We start from the raw sequence: 14,975 nt of genomic DNA, 5'->3' as shown, positions 1-14,975 counted from the left end.
AATCATGGTTGCTCTGATTAATTTGTTCAAAACCGGATAAGTGGGGTCCTTGTTTGCAATGGCACGCATGAGCTCAAGGATGCGGTTTTTTGTAGGGTGTATTGTGCTCCCAATATAACGTTTGGAGCACGGACAAGTTAGCCAATAAACTGTAAAGTCTGAGTTACAGTTTAGGAACTGTTTGATCTTACGAATGGGTCTCGGATCTCCTGGTCTGCCTTGAAAAGTTGTAACTTTTTCACTAAATCTGCAGGCCTTGCAGTGCTTACAAGGAAAGAAACCTGAAATGCCCATTCGGTTTCTTACTCTGGGGGCAGAGTCATAATGACTATGAATTAAATGATCCCCCAATGATAAACTGCGTTTGTATGTAACTTGTGGGCAAGGAGGTAGACTGTTTCTAAGGATATTGTCAGTTTGTAAGAAGTGCTAGTTCTTTTGAAAGGTCTGCACAATCTGGCTGGATTTTTCATTGAAACTGGTAATCATCCTTACAGGGCCATTGCATACTGATCTTGTCAGTTCTTTAGCTACAAGAAGATCTTTTCTGTTGATCTTTTTTATTTTGGCTTCAGCCTGAGTGAGGTCAGAATTGGTGTATCCTCTATCTTTAAATATTTTCATAGCCTGAGCCTTGGCCCGCTCTAAGTCTTGGATGTTTGAACAATTGCGCTTAAGGTGCAGAAGCTCACCAAACAGTATATTTCTGATGAGACTTCTAGGGTGGTGGCTTTCAGCGTGGAGGACAGTATTGCCCGCCGTTGGCTTTCTGAACAGTCTAGTTGATAGTGTATCATTATCAATGTATAACTCAAGATCTAAGTAGGTAACTGAGGTATTGCTGATTTCACCTGTGAATCTTAGATTTAACTCATTGTCGTTTAGCGAAGCCACAAACTCCTCAGCCGAGGAGTGGCTACCACGCCAGACCACAAAGAGGTCATCTATATACCTATTCCACAAAATTATTTTATCAATCCAATGATCATTGGGTTCCCCCCAGGTCACGTGCTTCTCCCAACAGCACACAAAAAGATTTGCGTAGCTGGGGACGAAGCACGCGCCCATGGCGGTCCCGCGTAGTTGACGGTACAATTGTCCTGCAAATGTAAAGATATTATTATTAAGGCAGAAAGTGATCATGTGTAAAAGCATTTCGTTGTGTTTCAAAAATTTCAGCGATCTTTTGTTTAGAAACCCTTTAGCAGCTATTATCCCATCATAGTGGTTTATACAGGTATAAAGACTGGTGAAATCCAGGGTGATGAGGAACATATCTTGTTCCCAGATGACACCCTCAATTAGTCTCAAAATGTCCTGGATATCCCTGATATACGGAGCCAGGTCTCTGACCAGAGGTGCTAAAAAGGAATAGATGTATATAGATGTATTCTCAAGGAGGCTGCTGATGGATGCCATGATCGGTCTGACTGGGGGATTGGTCAGGTCTTTGTGTACCTTCGGAAGGTGATAAAACGTCGGTATTGTCGTGTTTAACAGTACAGAAATAAGTATTTATCTTGGTTCAATAAACCATCGTTTTTCCAAAGCTGTAATAGATTGTGGGACACATTGATACATCCCAGGTAGTCCCTTCTTTGTATTGGCACATAGCACTTCCTTTCATTCAATTGGCGCATTGCATCTTTGCAGTATTGCTCTTTATTGAAGATGACCATATTGCCCCTTTGTTGTAGGGTTTGATCTCAATAATTTTTTTATATGTATATGTATATATATATATATATATATATATATATATATATATATATATATATATATATATATATATATATATATATATATATATATATATATATTCACTGAAAAAACCATAGGTTTCAGGCACGTTATAGCTAGGAGTAAGCATTTAAAAAACCTTAGAAATTCACTGAAAAAACCATAGGTTTCAGGGGCGATATAGTTAGCTGGACTTTTCACTCGTACAAAACCATAGAAATTCCCCCGTTATAGTTAGTTCAGCTAACTATAACTCGTGCACCCGCAATGCACTGCTGATGACGTCACATATTACATCACTCATGACATGGTCAGTGACATCACTCATGACATCACTGATGACATCTCAAATGACATAACTGATGACATCATCCAGTGAATGTGTGTTTTTCTGAAAATTATATATGTTTTATATATGTATATCTCAAGGTCGATGGAAGAATAAATGGGTATATAAATGTCTAAATGGAAGATTTGTTTTTGAAAAATTGATTGTATTACTGACTGATTAAGTGTATCTTAGCGAGTAATGTTTAAATATGTAAATATCTGTATCAGTCTCTCACTTTGTGTATAAGTGGCTGCATGGTTGGTGAGTAGCTACATGAGTGTCTATATAGGTTATTAGTTGATTTTTTGAGTATCAGTATGAGTGTCTGATGTCTGTATGGTTCGGTGGGGGGTATTACGTAGTGCATAGGTGCATGATTGAGTGACTCACTGTTTGTATGTGTTGAAGACAGCATGTGTGCAGGACTGTATGGGTGGATGAGTGTGTGCATGGGTGTGTTAGTGAGTGAATGACTGTCTCAATAGTGTCTCTATGAGTAACTACATATGTTTTAAACTAGTATATGTGACTATTGGTGTATATAAGTGAGTATATGTGAGAGTGAGAGATTGAAAGAGTTCCTGTATGAATAAGTATGTGTTTCTATAGGTGATTGTTTAAAAGACTAAGTATGTGTAAGTTTCTGTAGAAGTAAGTGTGGTGGTGTGTGTATAACTGAATATGCAGGTAAACGGATTTTTGATTCTTTATTAGCATGAGCGACTACGTGTGTGAGTAACTTTATGGATGAGTGGTGTTGTGTAACAGAATGTATAGGTGTATGAATACATATGATGAGTGAGTGCATGTATGAGTGACTGTATAGGGCTGTTGGTGAATGAGTGGATGTGTATGTGGATCTTACAATTACTGAATAGGTTGTTGTAACTGGTATTGGTATGTCCATTGTTTTTAAAATTGTAATTTCTATTTTTGAATGTGTGTATGAAAGGTTATATTAGGGGGAGAAAAGGTCTGCCACTCTATCACAAGGATGATGTCATCAGTGATGTCATGAGTGATGTCACTGACCATGTCATGAGTGATGTAATATGTGACGTCATCAGCAGTGCATTGTGGGCGCGCGAAATATAGTTAGCTGAACTAACTATAACGGGGTAATTTCTATGGTTTTGTACGAGTGAAAAGTCCAGCTAACTATATCGCCCCTGAAACCTATGGTTTTTTCAGTGAATTTCTAAGGTTTTTTAAATGCTAATTCCTAGCTATAACGTGCCTGAAACCTATGGTTTTTTCAGTGAATTTCAAAGGTTTTTTAAATGCTAATTTCTAACTATGCCTACAGAGATAGGACATGTGAAGAAAGAAGGAAAAACGCACAGAAAGAAAAAAAAGAAATGCAGAAAGAAGCAACAGAAGTCCTCAAAGACGAAGAAAAGTGCAGGAAGAAATATAACGTGCAGAAAGAACAAACAGAAGAGCAGAAAGAAGCCTTGTTGCAAAATCATCCTGTACCCTCAACTTTTTCAGACGGATACTGGTGGTAACTGAGTCTGCCTAAGCAGTCCTACAGCCAGTGCTCTGTTAAAAGACACTCAGAATACAGTGAAAACACCTACATACACTAGGGCACACTATGCGTTGGGGTCCCCCTGTGATTATCATGACCTCCTCTGTAAGCCCATAGTATATAATAGGGCAGGGGATTAAAACTACCTCTTAAAACGCACCACAGGGCGTGTTTGAACACGTCACCCCATGCCCCGTTCCCTCCCTTCCCCACTGTGTAAACACACCCTGTAGCCATTTTAAGTTGGGAGATTAAGTCCCCTTGAATCCCGAGGGTCCCTAGGGTCCAACTAGACCACTAGGTACCTCCAGTAAGCGCCACAGAGCTGCGTTGCAGAGAGGTGTAAAAAGTGGCACGGCCTACGCCACCTCTCTGCAACGCAGAGCAGTGGTGCTTACTGGAAGCACCTGGTGGGCTAGTTGGACCCCAGGGTCCCTCAGGATTGAAAGGGAATTATTTCCCCAACTTAAAAACGCGCCACAGGGCGTGTTTGCACACGTCACCTCAGGCCCCGTCCCCTCCCTTCACCACTGTGTAAACGCGCCCTGTGGCCGTTCTGATACAGAGATTAAGTCCCCTTGAATCCTAAGGGTCCCTAGGGTCAATCTAGCCCACTAGGTACCTCCAGTAAGCGCCACAGAGCTGCGTTGCATGGAGGTGTAAAAAGTGGCGTGGCCTCAGAACACCTGTCTGCAACGCAGCTCCTTGGCGCATACTGGAGATACCTGTTGGGCTAGTTGGCCCTCAGGGACCCTCAGTATTGAAGGGGAATTAATTCCTCAACTTACAACTGCCCAGGGGGCGCGTTTGCAGAGTGCTGCAAGGAGGGGGCATGGCCTCCGGCGAGATGCCGGTCTTTGATTTATTTATTTTTAAGAAGGAGGGCTGTGTGGCCCCCTTTCTTTCTCTAATTTATTAGCCCTGGGGACCCCATCCCCCAGGGCCTGCACCCTAATTTTTTTTGTTGTAAAAAATTAATTTGGCTCTCCCAAGGCCTTAATCGGCCCCGGGGACCCCAATCCCCGGGTCATGGCCTTTTTTTTTTTTTTTTTTTATTCTTTAGGAGGGGGGTTGTGTTGCTGGACAAACCGCATGTACCTATCACCATGACGATTTGCGTGATATTCATTAAAAGGCAACTATGCATACAATGAATCCACGTAGAATGTATTCACACCGCTAGTGAAGCTCTGACATGTCTGACACCCTACCGTGCCTAATCCCGGCACCCCCGCTGGTGGGTACTCTCCAAGTAGACACCCGTGTCGTTTATTTATACAAACATGGGTAGCTATTGACGGGCACATTTAATACACATGCACAGCAAGCCATTCAAAGGGGATTCGACAAAAATTTGACCAAACTATGCAAGAAACCCCCTCACGGTTAATAAAACACACATCCACCGCCGGATGTGTAATACTTTTTATTTTACTCTCTGGAAAGGAGACAAACCTCACTTGAGAGTCACAGCGTGCTCCTGGCTAAACCCAATGCTGTGTTACACCCACCATTGCCTGCCGAGTGCCTCACACCTCTGTGTTGTATTCCACCAGCTAGTGCGTATGCTATGACACTCTCTAGCCCATGTGCACTGTAACACCACCCCGTGAATATGTCATGCCACACTTGACTTCGCACGGCTTATATTGCCCCATCTAACGTGCCTTCCTCGATGCCTATGTTATAACGCACAGCGCTATGCCATACATATTACAATCTGGGATCCATATCTTTGTCACAGTGCATATGCAACGTTACACTCCCCAGCACATATTTTATATTACAACTTTAGCGACTAGTTAGGTTACACAACACTGCCCTGTGCATATTACACTCCAAGGCGCATATCGCATAGCACGAGCTAGTGCCTGTGCTATCTTGCGCTCTCCAATGAATCTGTCATTGCGCACAATGTATTGCATATTATATTTCACGCCCCGGTTCATCTTATATCACACTTTTTGGTGCATAGTTTATACCATACACTATATCTAGTTTTCATTTTCAATCGTGCTCTCAGGACTATGTTCTATAGAACACTGCGTCCACCTACCCTTTTCACGGGCATTACATTTGCGATGGGGGGTGGTGGGTCAGGGGGTGTTTCTGCCAAGTGAGCCCGGAGTCACAGTCACAAACGTCCTCTTCTTCCTGAATTATGCTGCATACTTGTTCATATTTTAAGTAGTTCGCACAGACACACATTTTAAAAACAATAAAGTTCCTAATACCCACCTTCTCTGAACAGTTAGCCTGCTGCCCCATCCACCTCCTCCCTATCCTCTGTTGTCTGAATCCATGGACTAGCCTCCTCCCTCCTGCCATGCATGGTCTGATGTGCTGCCACTGCCCTCCATTTAGCATGATGTACCAGTCCACTCCTCCTGCCCTCCATTGCCCAATTCTATGGCCCATAATTGACCTCCTAGTTAGCCTCTGTGCTTAGCTTGCTGCCCCTGCTCTCCGATGTCTTTGTGCATGCCCCTGCTCCATCCTTTTTGCCCACCATGTTCCATGGACCTGCCACTCCTATCTACTCTGAGTGTTCTGTTGAGCTGCCACTCCCCTCCCACCTGCCTAGCATTGTCATATGACTGTAACCTGTCCCTGCCACCTCCACAATGCCTGTCCACATGCCATGCCCCAATCCCCTTCCTCCTGTCCTCCATGGTCCATTTTACTGCCACACCCTTCTGCCCTCCCTGGTGTGTTGTGCTGCAACTGCTCCTCCTTCCTGCCCCACGCGCTCTGTTGTGAGGCCCCTTCCACTGAACTCTCTTGTCTGTGCCCAGGTCCTGACCCTCCCTTCTATCCTCCATGGTCCTTTGTGCATGCCCCTGCACCCTCCTTCTTGCCCATCATAGCCATTGTGGTGCCACTAACCCTCCTGCTTGCCATGCATGGTCTTCTGTGCTGACATGGCCCCTCCCACCTTCCCTGTGTGGTCAGCTAGCTGCCCCTGACCCCCTCCCACCTTCCCTCCATGGTCTGTGTGTATGCCATCATAGTCTCATTGTTGCTCTCCATGGTGTGTCTTGTTTCTAGTGCCCATCCTGCCTGGCCTCCATGGTCATCTTGCTGCTCCTGCCCTGTCCCCTTGCCCCCAGCCCTCTGTTTCCATGTGAAGACCCCTATTTCCTCTCTCCTGGCTTGTCTGTTCCATTGTAATGCCCCTGATCCATCCCTCCTGCCCTTTATGGTCTATTATGCTGCAGCTTTCTCTCCTGTCTGTCCATTATGGTCAGCTAGCTACCATTGCCTCCTTCCCCTATGTTATCTGTTGTCCATGTGCATGGTCCTGTCCCCTCCCTATTGCTTTCTATGGATTGTTGTGCTGCACTCCCGTCCTGCATGCGCTGTGTGGTGTATTGTGCTGCTGCAAACCCTGATGCCTGCCCTGTAGGGTCAGTTTGGTGCACCTCTCCATGTCCCTCCTGTCCTCTGTTATCCGAGTCCATGTCCCTACCCCAATTCCTCCTGCCTACCATGATCCAATGTACCATACTTGCGAACATTTTGAACTTGGTAAGAGGGAGATTTTGAAAAACTGGGGTATTGATTTTCCCCTTTGAGTTACACTGAAAAAGAGGAGATTGTAGATAGGAGACAGATCAAATAAAGCCCATTTGAGCTTAAAAACATTGGACGTTTCCTGGCTGAAACTGGCCTGTTGGCATGTATGGTTGTACTACCACTGCCTCTTCCTTCTGCCCACAATGGTCTATTATATTGCCACAGCCTCTCTTGGCAGTCCTGTATTGTTGGTTTGTTGCCCCTGCCCCCCTTTCCACTGCCCTCCATAGTCTGTTGTGCTGCCACTGCCCTTCCTGCCTGCCCAGTATCGTCAAATTGTTGCATCTGCACTCTCCTACCTGCCTTCAATTTTCAGAGTCCGTGCCCCTGGCCTCTGCCTCTTAACAGTATCCCAATAAACAACTAGATTGCTAACATTCTATATTTATTACAAAAGTGTGGAACGCCTGACGTCATCTTGATGTAATCAAAACTGTAATACCTAGAGTATTTCCTTTAGAAATTACATATATGAGAGGGTCTTATTTGCATCAAAATTATGGTTAGTGCTCTAAAAAACTAAAATGAGGACATATTTTCTGAGTTTTCAAATAGCGACCAAGAACTTTTAAATTATTTGTAATCTTTATGTTTTTTTATCCAGTTGACCACTTGATTAAATGTTGCACCTAGGGGAGAGGATGTGGTGTTACTTCCAGAGCTGCAGACTTTGCAACTGGGGAACCAGGTTGGAGTTTCTGCTTCAGCTCAACATTCTGTGATTCTGGTCAAATCACTTAATCTCCCCATGTCTACAACCATAATGAATTTGATCTTGTGTGATGTAACCAATGCTCATGTAAAGCACTCCAATACCTGACAAGTCTGCACTATATTCAACTGCAAATACACAAAACATAAGTGTTTTGCACACTTCTGTCATTGGGCTATACTTGGGCTACATCTGGGTGATATTTGGGCTACATTTGGGCTCTTTTGTCTCTGGTGGCCATCTTGGGAGATTTATTTGTTATGAAGTTTCCTAATTTCCTCATTTACTGTAGTCTCCTCAGTGGGAATACTTTCAGTTTTTTTTTTTTGGTTTCATCAAGAAGACATTCAGATATGTCACACATTTGCCATAAATTCAGAATGTTAGCACTCTAGTTGCTTATTAGATCACTGTAGTAAAACTACTGCTCACCAGGGAAGTCTGCTGCTGGTATTGAAAGTGCATGTTTCAGTCTGCATGTCAGAATTTTTTAATGAAATAGATAAATTTCTGCAGCACTAATCATACTTTCTATGGCAAAATGAACCCCTTCATTGTGTTCCTTTTTAAATTAAATGTTTTAAGAGTTACCACTTTATTCCAACCAAGATGGCTTCAGGTGTGCCATACGTTTGTCATAAGTAGGACTGTTAGCGCTCTAGTTGTTCTTTAGAACACTCTGGGAAGCTGCAGTAGAACACAAAGAAATCAACTGACAGTCTCTGCCCTTGTTGGATGTACATGTTTTACTGAGAATGTCAGACTTCATTCTCACATGACTGAGAAAGATAATGTGAATTTACAGAAAATATGCTCTCAGTTTAGCTTATAGATCACCTTCCAAACCTCTGTGGGAAAAGCATGAGAAACTAGTTTTCTCTCAAACATGATTCATGATATCACAGCAGAAGGCTTTTTCACATGGTAAAATCACCTTACAACACACCACAATTCCTAAAATGGGTATGGTACCCTCAACAAATGATTTATAATGTAACTAAAGTCTTAAAACCTTCTATTAACTGCAATGCTTTGTAATGAGGTGCTATCATGTATATTGGTCCCAAGATGGCTGCCAACACTTCTTGGATGAAGTACTGACAGCCAATCATATCTCACGATGAGATGTGTGGTTAGGCTCCGCCCAGCTATATCTATCTTTTAACTCTAATTTTCTCAGGAAATACTGAACGGATTTACTCCATTTAAGCAAAAGGCATGAGTCTGAACTGAGGACTACCTCTTTGCCAAATTTGGAGTAATTCCATTCAGCAGTTCGGGCTGTAGCTATGTCAAGAGGTCCTATGGGAAAATGCATGGGGAAAACGCGTTTTGGGACCCCCCTTTTATCTCGGCCCCCGCTTGACGAATCACCGAACCAGGTGGACTTAGCCGTCACCAACTACACTAACTGGATTTTGGGTGCAGTTAGCGCTTCGGTTCCTTTAAAAACTTTTTCAGGCAATAGGACTACGCCTTCCGCCCCCTGGTTTTCTGAATATCTTCGGATAGAAAAACAGATGTGCCGCCGTCTAGAACGGCGCTGGTGCTTAAATTGTGATGAGCCGGGTAAATTAGCCTACAAGATAGCGTTATCAAACTATAAAAAACTTCTTATCACAGAAAAGAAAAAATATTTCACTCATCAGATTGATTCAGCTGCCAATTCACCCAAGGAATTGTTTGCGGTGATTAACAAACTGGCCACATCCAATAATACAGGTAGGAAGGTCAATCAGAAATTCTGCAATGACATCGCCGATATTTTTAAATCTAAGGTCTTAGATATCTTTCAAGCTTTTGAAGAGGTTTCTGATTCCTGCCCTTTACCATTTTCGTGTGGCTTAGACATTATTAATCACATGTCATTTGCGTTCTCCCCGGTCTCCTTAGATGAAGTAAGAAATTATGTACTTCAATCTAAGTCTGGTTCACCATTGGATCCTTGTCCACCGACTTTCCTCAGAGGATTGGCAAATTTGGTGAGTCCAGGCCTTTCAGATATTTTTAATTTAAAGTTTTCCTCTGATGTTTTTCCGATTAGCTGGAAGGAGACATCTATTTTGCCTTTATTAAAAAAATCCACCTTAGACGCCACAAATCCCATCAATTATCGACCTATCGCTAGACTGCCTTTGCCTGCAAAAATAGTGGACAAAATTATGAACAATCAACTGTCACAATTCATTAACGCGAACAGCCTGTTGGATCATTCCCAGTTCGGCTTCCGCAAAGATCATAGCACGGAGTCCGCACTGATTAAAGCTTCATAAGAGATCAGAGCAGTAATGGATGGAGGAGGCGCGGCGGCCCTCGTGCTTCTTGATCTATCCGCTGCTTTCGATACGGTGGATCACTCCCTCTTGCAAAATTGCTTGGAGAAGTTGGGAGTAGGAGAGATGGCGCGGGCACTTCTGGCCTCCTTTCTTACTGATCGAAGATCCACCGTATCTATCGACGGTTTTGATTCAGACCCCTACACTTTACCATGTGGTGTCCCTCAGGGCAGTTCACTGAGCCCCTCATTGTTCAATATCTGCGTCTCTGAATTGGCCCCTCTCATCTGGGAATTTGGGTTCAACCTGACCACATATGCTGACGATACCCAGATTGTGATGGCGTCACATAAACCTCAACATTCCCCGGCCTCGCAGTTCAGATGCTGTATGAGTGGCATTAATAGATGGATGATGCCACACTGCCTAAAACTCAATTCCAATAAAACTGAAGTTTTGATTTTTGGCAGTATACAGCCCACCTGGAATGATCTGTGCTGGCCAGCGGAGTTGGGCTCACCACCAAAGCCAGTGGTTAAAGTAAAGAATCTGGGTGTGCTAATGAATAATAGATTGACTTTTTGCCATCACACAAATGCCGTGGTGTCTGCCTCTTACTTTCTCATAAAGAAAATAAGAAAAATATTTCCTTACATTACCGACAACACCAGGAAAACAGTAGTTTCTTCCCTTATCCAATCTAAGTTAGACTACCGTAACGACCTATATCTCAACGCCCAGAAGCAGTGTCTGAGGAAACTTCAGATGATTCAGAACTCGGCAGCTCGCCTTTTATCTGACATCCCCAGACATTGCTCAGTTTCTAATGAAATTCGCAATCTTCATTGGCTTCCCGTATCTCGGCGTATTGAATTCAAGACACTATGCATCGTATTCAAAGCTCTGCATCACCTAGGCCCATCTTTTCTGCATGATCTTTTTACATGGTACCAACCAACTAGACATCTTCGGTCTTTGGGGGCACGACTATTGTTGGTACTGAGAATTCACACGGCGCACTGGGGAGGCCGTAGTTTTTATTATGGTGCATCGAAATTGTAGAACTCCCTTCCTTTTCAACTCAGGAATGTTAGCTCCTTGACGGTTTTCAGAAAGCAATTAAAATCTGTCTCTTTCAGTATTAGGGGCAAGTTTGCGGCTGGCACTTCCTAGCGCCAAGACATCTCCGGGTATTTGTGCGCTCTTATAAATCTTTTTAACATAACATAACATGTCTCCGGGGTCCCAATGCAGCCCCCAATGTGTTTGGTGGTGTGTGGGTGCACTGGGTGTCCTTGTACCAGGTGGCAGGCACTGTCCAGTGCCTGCCACGCAGTGCAGGGATATGCTGGACATGCTTTTTTGTACATCGCGGAGGTGATGCTGGCAGCAGAAACTGCCGCAATGTTAAATGCCGCGATCGTACCGCCGCAGTCGGATTTCGATTGCGGAGCATATTAATTGGACCGGCGGTTATGCCATGGTCCTAGCAGGTGGTGTTTTTCCGCTACCATAGCGGTCGGAGTGATTTTCCGACCACCATCCTAACAGACCCCATAGAGAATAAACCATGACATTACTGACAAAAACTCCTTTAAAGTCACCCTAAGATGCTACCACCAACATATCTAACATATCTGGAACACCAGGTTCTCCGTACTCACAGACTGCATCAACACCATCTTCACAGTAAAGAGATCTTCGTCATCGTGAAAGACTTCATGTCACTAGCAGCTGCCTCCAATAGCATCACCCCCTCACAGGACCACTGCAACAAGCTCTCAGAAATCTGCAACAAGCTAACCTCCATATACAGAAACTTCAACCTTCAACCAGACCCCACTGACCCCGCTGCAAGACTCCTTTCACAACCAAAGAAGAGACCTTGACCTCATGGCCAGCCATCACCGCAAACAAGACTACCACCACCATGAATTCCATCCACTCTGAGGACCCATCCAACCCCTGCCCTTCTATGCCTTCACTAGAGAACTCCAACTCATCAGCAAAGCACTCAACCATATCCTCAATCCCTCCAGCTCTTCAGCTACCTTTCCGAACACTTGAAAACATGCCACAGTCCTCCCACTACTCAGAAAATCCTCTGCAGACCAATCTATAATCACAAACTATAGACGGATCACCTTACTACTATTCTCGGCCAAATTTCAAGAGAAACACATCAACAGAGGCCTCACCCACCATGTCAGCAACCATCAGCTTCTCAACGCCATGTAGTCTAGCTTCAGAGCCAATCACAGCACAGAAGCAACACTCATAGTTGCCACAGGTAACATCCACATGATCCTGGACAGAGGAGACATGGCAGCCCTCATCCTCCTGGACCTCTCTGCAACATTCATTACTATCTTCCACTCCATCTTTGAGATTGGAATAGAAGGACACACTTTCCACTAGATTTGCTCCATCCTGACTCAAACCGTCAGCCCGCCTGCTTAATATTCGGTGCCCACAACCTCATCTGTGCCCACGACATTGACATCATCTCATCGCCTATGACACGCAGCCTATACTCTCACTTCTCAGATAAGACTCCTGACACAGGGAACACGTTCACTGCTTGCATGATTGAAACGACAACTGGATGAAATCTGCTTGTCTCAAACTCATCACCAACAAGTCAGAAGCTGTGCTCTACAAGAAAACCTCACCATGAGGCTCAAACCGGTGGCTGGGTGAACTAGAACTCACCCCCAGCTCAAACACCCATGCCAGGAGCCTCAAGATCATCATAGACAGCAAGCTGGACATGACCACTCATTTCAACATCACCACAGCATTCTGTTTTCACACTCTGAACATGCTGGGGCAAATTTCAAATGGCTCTTGAGCACCACTGGCAAGTCTTCAACACACGCTCTCATCAAACCTTTCTGACACCTCCGCTCAACTGGACTCCTTCTCTTACGCATCCCATGAAGATTCAGAACAAGCTCTGAAGGTTGGACCATCACCTACATCAGTTAAGAAGCACCTCTATTCTTGAGCTCTACAAGAAGTTGAACACCTGCCTCTTAGAATATCTTCCCCCCACTCGTCCTTAGAAAGGCTATACTCTCAACGACTCAGCAGCAAGATACTCTCCCGGGTGATAGTGCACTAATACTACTACAAATAACATGACATAACATAACATTTTATTACTGAATTGCAATTAGTTTGCACACTACATGTCAGCCAAAAAGCAGGTGGGCAATAGTCTATGCCCTTACACTTGGACATACACCACCAAAACAGTTCAACACCACTTGGTATGTTTAATTGCCATTTACAGCTGAAAGCCATAGATTACTTTCATATGAAACCTAAAAACATGGCCTTTGCTTCATCACCGTTGATCCAGAATCTAAGCCAGATGGGTCGAGTGAAAGTGAGATTGCTACGGTGCTGTGTGTGTTATGTTTAGTCTTTAGCACGTGTCTGTACACATTTCTACAGTCTTAAACTACTAATACTCTAAAGCAATAATATTATATAAATATATTCCATGTCTCTTTTTGTATTTACTTTATAGGCAATAGCCATGGCAAGATCAGAGTGCTCTGGAAACACAACTGATGCTGCACAATTCCTACTCACTGGACTGCAGGTTGTCCCGCAACTGAGGACCTTCCTTTTCATCATCTTCTTTGCCATTTACCTATTAACTGTGACTGGAAATGTCCTCATTATAATAACAGTTTACATGGAAGTGAGCCTTCACTCTCCCATGTACGTGTTCCTGGTGAACTTATCGCTGTTCGATGTCTGTGCCATCTCCAATGTGATATCCACCTTACTTAGTGGTTTATTGACAAAAATCCACATTATTTCTTTCAGCAGTTGTTTGACACAGTATTTCTTCTTTGGTTGGATGGTATCTGCCGAGTGCCTTCTTCTGGCAGTGATGGCGTACGACAGATATCTTGCCATATGCTTTCCTTTACATTACGCAACACTCATGGGTCTGAGGCACTGCCTTCATCTGGCTGTGGGATCCTGTGTGGCTTCTTTTTTGTTGGTGGCATTTGTGCACTCTCTAGTGAGTACAGCACTGTTCTTTGGTGTTAATGAGCTAGACCATTTCTTCTGTGAGCTAGAACCTCTACTCAAAGTCACCTGCTCAGATACCACACTGATTAAAATAGTCGTTTTCCTTTTTACAGCTGGTATAGCATTGATTCCTTTTGTATTCATCATAATCTCATATGTATATATTATCTCTTCAATTCTTAAAATTACATCAATTAAGGGTAGGAAAACTGCCTTTTCAACGTGTAGCTCCCACCTTGTGGTGGTCAGCATGTTTTTTGGCTCCTTGATCATAATGTATGAGGCTCCGTCAATGCACTTCTCACTGAATTTAAAAAAAGTCTTGTCCCTGCTGTACACTGTGGCTACCCCATTGATGAATCCTGTGGTTTACACCCTGAGGAATAAGGCCATCATGGAGTCATTCCGTAGGATCCTAAGGAGGGTGTTGTAGCCAGTTCATTGCCTAGAAGTATCCAAGCTTGTAGAAGGAACACTGTGCCGCCCCATTGACTAACCATGTGGGTTACACCCTTAGGAATAAGGCTATCATGGAGTCCTTCCAAAGGATTCTGAGGAAGGTGTAGCCTGTTCATTGCCTAGAAGTATCAAAGCATGCATTCACTCAGCTGGAGAATGAACACTGTGGCCACCCCATTGACTAACCATGTGGTTTACACCCTGAGGAATAAGGCTATCATGGAGTCGTTCAGTAGGATCCTAAGGAAGGTTTAGCCTTTTCATTGCCCAGAAGTATCCAAGTATGCATTCACTCAG

The 14,975-nt window shown here is 43.8% G+C and overlaps 1 protein-coding gene across 1 annotated transcript; it reads left to right on the top strand.

Annotated features, from left to right (window-relative positions):
• Nucleotides 1-13,710: 13,710 nt before the first annotated feature.
• On the top strand, nucleotides 13,711-14,652 carry LOC146783079 (olfactory receptor 11A1-like). Its single transcript, XM_085637277.1, has one exon. It carries the CDS (start codon nucleotides 13,711-13,713, stop codon nucleotides 14,650-14,652), a length of 942 nt encoding a protein of 313 aa, XP_085493403.1.
• The last annotated feature ends 323 nt before the right edge of the window (nucleotides 14,653-14,975 follow it).

The sequence above is a fragment of the Triturus cristatus genome, chromosome 12 (genome assembly GCF_964204655.1).
Source record: "Triturus cristatus chromosome 12, aTriCri1.1, whole genome shotgun sequence".
Classification (NCBI taxonomy): domain Eukaryota; kingdom Metazoa; phylum Chordata; class Amphibia; order Caudata; family Salamandridae; genus Triturus; species Triturus cristatus.
Note: the sequence above shows the minus strand (reverse complement) of the source record. Positions and strands in the feature narration are given on the sequence as shown.